We start from the raw sequence: 6,519 nt of genomic DNA on the forward strand, positions 1-6,519 counted from the left end.
GTAAGGGGAACGTGTTTCCAAAAACCTTCACTTTAGCATGCGGAAGGAAACTGTAGAAGTTCTCACTATGTTGGTCCAGGCTGGACTCTCAGAAACTGCAATACTTCAGAAACGTCCCCTTAAATGCTTTTAATTCTATCATCTGAGGTTGGAAATCCTCCAGCACAAGATGAAATTAAACCCCTGTGTTTATAACCAAAGTAATTTCTATTTTTCTTCATTAGAGATCTAGTATGGAAAGCATACAAAAATACTGCCAATTTATTTTAAAAAATACTTCTGAGAAGACAGAATTGCAATGTTCTTGAATAATTTCAATGAAAGAATCCAAAATTAGTTTTATAAAAAAAGACTATGAATTGAGACACAAAACCATTGACTCAAACAGCACTGAATGAAGTGTTTGTCTAAATTTGGGGGGGAGGGGGGAAGGGTGTCATGTTATGTACTTGAAAATGAATCTGAAAATTCGTTTTGTTAAGGAAGTTACAGCATGTCTTAAAACTGGGTCAGTATAAATAATGCCATCTGCGGGATCACTGAAATTAGAGATACTGCAGCGCAGATAAGACTTAGCAAATACCCAAGCTGTTTCCTCTGCCAAGTTCATTCTCAAACATACAACTAACTTTTAACGTATGAATTAAGAGAAAGCAGACTTACTTTTTAAGATCTGAGATTACGAGATATCACTAATCAACTCTTCCATTGTTCCATCTTACTATAGTATAATACAGAGATTAACTTTGAAATCACTTGACAACAGTATTGTTCAGCTCTGTCTCTGTAACTTGAAAGCAATCTGGCTGATATTGTATCTAGTGCTGAAAGCCTCAAACTTCTATACAGTAAAACTTTGTAAGCCTTTAACTTCACCTTACACTGCTACAAAGTCATTTTGACTTCTCTCTAGTTTCTTGTTACTGTAAAATATTTTAAAGGTTTCCTTTTCTTTTACAGCGTTTAATAAACCATAACCCCCAACTCAAGCCAGAATTAGCTGAAAGTAGACTGATTTTATTCTGGTATCAGGCAAAATGTCAAATTAGACTCATTAGTGGAAGCATGCACTTTACTGCTAGGTATACTTCCTATGTACTATGGGTTCCACCCAAAAGGCTCATCTCGCTGTGAGAAGAGGCCAGATCTAAGATGTGCTACCAGTAAAGTTCTGTAAGAAATAATTTTCAAAAACAAGTTTAAGAAGATTAATGTTCTTGCTCTTTCCTTCTGTATTGCACTACTCACAAAACTTTTTGACTGAGAGTTTATGAAAAAACACAACCCAAGTACAAACAGCAGTATATCCATTTTCACTGGCACTCTCCTCTACTGCTTTGACCATCCACATTTCACCTGGCAGTTCACACCTGAGTAGATTATATCCTTTAAAGGTATGTAAGGGCCTTTCACTCTATGCTGATCCCTTGCCGGCAATGTAAGAAATTGCCGTTAAGGACATTCAGCTGACCACCTTTACGGCTTAACCCTTTTTATTGTTCTTCCAAACCTCACAAATATACAGACATCAGAATTCACTCTCTATCCTTTATCCATTTTTCATTCAGCCTTGAATATCATGTTCAGAATAGTATTTTTCCCTGTCTTAAAAAAATGGGTACTACACTGTGATTTCCTTTTTAAGCAAATTACAGATTAAAGTAGTTTCACCCAGTTATTTTAGAAGACTATCCTAAAAGCAGAAGCAACTAAAAATTGTCCTATCTTCTAGCTAGCAGAACTAATACCCATTTTAACTACTTTGATGCTTATATCCTTTATCAAAGAAGTGTTACAAAGGACTACTTTTCATCCAACCAATCCAATGGAAAGTAAAGGCTTCCCTTTATGTGTACAGGATCAATGTGTTAAAAGGAGAGCGGGAAAGAAGTCTCCTCACTCAGCTTGTACAGAGTGTCAAAAATAGGAGGACGCTGCTCAGAGCTGCTTCTTTGCAATGCCTAATCAGAAACTAACTTGTATCCAATAGAACTGCAGTCTCAAACTTTCCTTTGCAACAGAAAATCATCAGCTCTTGGTATGTATTTAGTGCTAACACACACTGAAAAAACACTAATTACTTTTGTACTAGAACATGAACTCAACTGTATCCATGCAAACTGAAACATGGTATTTAAGCAATGGGCAGCTTGACCTCTTAAGAGGACCTCTGCAGCAATTACAAAATTGCAGTCTGGTCCAAAATTTTGCCAGCCTAAAATTAGTTCTTTAAGTATCTAAATATTTTATAAACACTTAAGAGAATATGATTTACCCAGGAACCACTGGGCTGCTATCTAAGACTTCTTCTCAATGGTTTTTACATCTAAAGCCTACGAATAATACCCTAGCATCTTGAATGCCTTCATTATGGTCCTCAACTTAAACTTCAACATTTTGTGTAAGCATTCAGCATCATACTTGATAGCTGCAAACCAAGAGAACTGGAAACACCTAATGTCATTCAGGGGTAATGCATCTGAACGGTAGTTTTTCCTGCTCATAAATATATTATTTTCTTTTAATTTCTTTCAGCTATAATCCATGTCCCAATAACTATTTATGCGCAAGACTTAAGGTCTAAATCAAGCAAGTAGAAAAAAACTATAGCAATTAGTAAAATACAGTGCTTCAATATTCTCAGTCACATGTGGATTCTTTCCAGAAGGTCACTTTTTTTTTAAATAGGATGACAAGATAGACATGTGCCATGAGATTAGGAAGTGTTTAGTGCAATTCTTGTATTTTCCTATCATCTAAATGAAAAAGGTTTACATTTTTCAATGCAGCTGTTTTCTGATTTGTATATCAAAGAAATAGAAGTCAAAAAAATTTCATGTTCTTTGTTAGTTAAAAAGTCTGTCTGCTAACCCTGAATTCTTTCAAAAATACTCTGCGTGGAGAGGATTCAGGCAAGTTCCGTACACAGTGGACACATGAGTGCAAACAAATTGACAACATGGACATGTAGCAGACAAGACAATTACAGTTTGCCAATTTACCTGGAAGTGGAATAGGCATGCCAGGAAGGGGGACACGAAATGGAGGTACCATTACTGGTGGAAAAGCAGGAATTGCTGCAGTTGGTTGAGGTACTGCATGAGGAACTGCAGGAGGCAATGTCTGTGGGACTGGCTGGGGTACAGTCTGCACAGGTGTAGCAGAAGGAGCAGAGGTTGAAACACTGACTGATGGTGTGGCAACTGAAACACCCGAACTTGGGGTCTGGTCTTGTGTGGTAGGTGCTGATAAAAAAAAACAAAGAACACCTTGTATCTTAGACACTACAATATACTTGCTGCAAACATACTGGCTCTCTGTTTCCCAACAGACCTTATATAAGCAGATATGCTTAGATATAATCAGGAGGCAGACACTCTTGGACAAAAAAAGTTTGCCTTCTCTGTAACACTAAATATGCAGAAAAAAGTAAATTTAAAATTTTACTTTGTCCCATTCTTTACACCTAAGAAGTCTGTACAGCAGTAGCAATGGTGTACCAAAGGACAAATACAGCCTCTGTATCCCTCTTCAGAAAAATTAAAAGGGAATGTTACAGAGTTTCAAATGGAAAAAGATTGCTTGCTCTTATGCTAAATGAATAGCACAGCTTCTGCTTTTTAACAATAATGGCAGCAGCATGTGCATAACAACACCCTGCCTAAAACTGTGCTTATTAAGCTGTGATCCAAGAATGGAAAAAATGTCAATTAAAAAAAAAGTGTAAATAAGCAAGGAAAAAGAAAGTACTTTTGTTCAGAAGCTGCAAGAACTTTCTTACTCTTCAGTGCCTCCCAGTGGGAAAATACACTACTAGCATTCAATTCCATAATCCTTGCAGCATGACTGAAATCAGCACTTAACTGAAAATAAATAGTGCTACGTATCAAAGCACTGGCAAACAGGAACTAGAGACATGACTGATTAAACTCGTTGACCAGTCTTGCAAATTTACACTGTAAGATTTGGTGGAGGGGAGGAGAAACGGTTGTAAAAATGAGATAATTTAAAAACAAAAAAGAAACCACACCAACTTATGACCGTATTATATATGGGCATCCTGTGCATTTTCTTCAGTATTTAATGACTACCAGAAGCATTCCCAATAGCATATGCGTATTAACATATTTAAATAAAGATTTTTGATCTGTTGATACGTGTTTCAGAAAGAGTAAAAGTTCTTAGCACTGCCTAAAATTTAGGGAAACAGAGCAGACAGTCAGTATGTGATCTGTTTTAAGGCCTAAGTCAAATCAGTACCAGATAAGAAAGAAGCTCAGCCAGAAGTCCCAGGGTTTTTTTACAGGCCAAGTCTGAGAGTTATAAAAATTTTATCATTTAAAATAATTTATCACTTAGGCACAGACACCAACAGTAACAGTTCTTGAAAGCAAAGACAAAGTTTAGCAGTAGAACAGGTAAAAGTGGAACAGACTCTCAGCGTTCAATATTATGAAATTTTGCTCCAGAGAAGGCGCATAAAGTGCTATTCCAAAAGCAGGATCAGGTCTCAAAAGCCTGGCATTAGGCCAGAAGCTAACATTCACTTCCTACCTGATCCTTGTTACTCAGCAAAGTGGTTAAGACTAGACCATATTTCAACAAAGCAGCTGAATGCAGTACTAAGTTACCTTCCAAATTAAATAAGAGCCCTAAAATGCTTTGAGCAATACAAATTATTTGCTACTCCAATGATTTGTCCTCCCTCCGGTATTAACTGAAAGCATAATTTGAGGATTACCTAAATCTGACTCCCTTTCACCAACAGGCCTCTAAAGTTTGGGTTAAATGGTGAGTTAAGCTTGACTTGTCTCACCTGTTACAAGAAAAAAAATGAAATAATTCCAGAGGATGCAACTATACGCTAGAGCTGGAGTTAGAACAGTTCAGCAATTGCTCATCTTCTACACACTCTTTGGCCTGACTCGGTGCACACATTTTTGCCAGCGCAGCTACAATGATCAAGACCATCAAACAATAGGATTTCTGATCAGCATAGATGATGTGCTTTCAGTAGCCCTGCGTGTAGACAGTAACACTAACCAAACTGTTCCTTAATAAGCGTACCTTGCTTTGTTCATGCCAGGTGATCTGACTCACTGTTTGCTGGTGACACACTCATGTGCAAATAGTACTTAAGATACATCTCTATATAGATGTTCTGCACTACAGGCACTTTGTTAGCACATATATGTCAAACTATAGTATAAATCACACTATTTACAGTATACGCAGATACTATGTAGTAACACGCATTATGTGCGTGTTGCATAAATTCAGTCCCCTTTCCTCTTGAGGTTCCCTCAGTTGGAAAACCCTAAAAAGCAAAGGCTCAGCCCATGTAAACAGCAGTAATCTTCAGACTATTGTTCACTCAGGACCTTTGAATAATAATGGTTCTAAGGACCTTCTTTTTCCTCTTTTATGCAACTCTAGCAAATGGGAACTTACAAGGCTTAGTCAGAGCCAGAAGAATAATGCTAATAAAAGTAATAGACCAGAAGAAGCTCTATTCTGCAATCAACCAATTCTCCGCAGCCCAAGAGCAGCACTCAAAGATCCAGCCTCGAAAAGCAACAGATGACATTTTGGAAACAAAGAGGAAATTGCTACAACTTTTAAAAACAATTTAGTTTTATCTATAGTCAAAAAGAAATGGATGCATAGTAGCTTTAAGATGATGTGATAACAGCAGAAGAAAAATATACAAAGACCCAAAGAAGAAGGGTTGCATACTGATCTAGTATTACTCTCCTGAAGTAACTCTCTCAGATTGCAGGGGCGCAGGTTCACATGCAAGGTTCTTCTGGATTAAACACTGTACTTCAAACTCATGCTCCACTTAACGTTGAAACAAATTCCTCCTGGATACCAAGTTTTTGCTGCAGTAACACCCCAAAGCAGCATCCCCACCATCTGCTCCCCACCATCACAAAGGTTAAGAAACTCTTACTCACTGGAAATCGTCTGTGAAACTGAAGTGGCTGTGGTTGTGGTAGAGGTTGTGGAGGACTGAGTACTTGAGGACGTGGATGGAGATGCTGCAGATGCAGGACTACTGGTGGTCGGTGTGGAGGCACCTACTGCTTGTGCCTGGGCCTGGGCTTGCGCCTGGGCCTGGGCTTGTGCAGCCAGCATCGGCGTTAACTCCGACTGCTGAATAACTTTGACCCCATCTGGCTTACTCCATGCTGACTCACGTGTACGCGCATTATAGAAATAGACCTACAATTTAAGAATGTCACCATCAAACAACTGCTTATCTGGAGGGGGAGCATTTATAAATGGTCCAGTTCCTCCTGTTTTCAAAATCATTAGTAAGAGGATAAACAAGAGCATAGGATTTTACCGCAGTGCAAGACTGTGTATGACAACATGCTCACAACAGCAGTAAACACACTTTACTTTGCTGTTTCTGGTAACCATCTTACCTTGCCATCTGGAGTTTTGTTTTCTACCCATATCTCTTCAGCTGGGGGCATTGCTGGTGTTCCAGGGGCAGTGACAGGTGGCCTTGCT

The 6,519-nt window shown here is 38.4% G+C and overlaps 1 protein-coding gene across 1 annotated transcript in view; it reads right to left on the bottom strand.

Moving 5' to 3' along the window:
* LOC104625289 (transcription elongation regulator 1-like) overlaps positions 1 to 6,519 on the bottom strand; it is a gene marked incomplete at its 3' end in the record, with an annotated part of 11,249 nt that overhangs the window by 937 nt on the left and 3,793 nt on the right. The window contains exons 3-4 of the mRNA XM_010292877.1: positions 5,958 to 6,225; positions 3,003 to 3,245 (exon numbers count right to left, since the gene is read on the bottom strand). Coding sequence (XP_010291179.1) covers positions 3,003 to 3,245; positions 5,958 to 6,225 — 511 coding nt within the window. The remainder of the gene's footprint in view (positions 1 to 3,002; positions 3,246 to 5,957; positions 6,226 to 6,519) is intronic.

Source organism: Phaethon lepturus, unplaced genomic scaffold (genome assembly GCF_000687285.1).
Source record: "Phaethon lepturus isolate BGI_N335 unplaced genomic scaffold, ASM68728v1 scaffold52138, whole genome shotgun sequence".
Lineage (NCBI taxonomy): Eukaryota > Metazoa > Chordata > Aves > Phaethontiformes > Phaethontidae > Phaethon > Phaethon lepturus.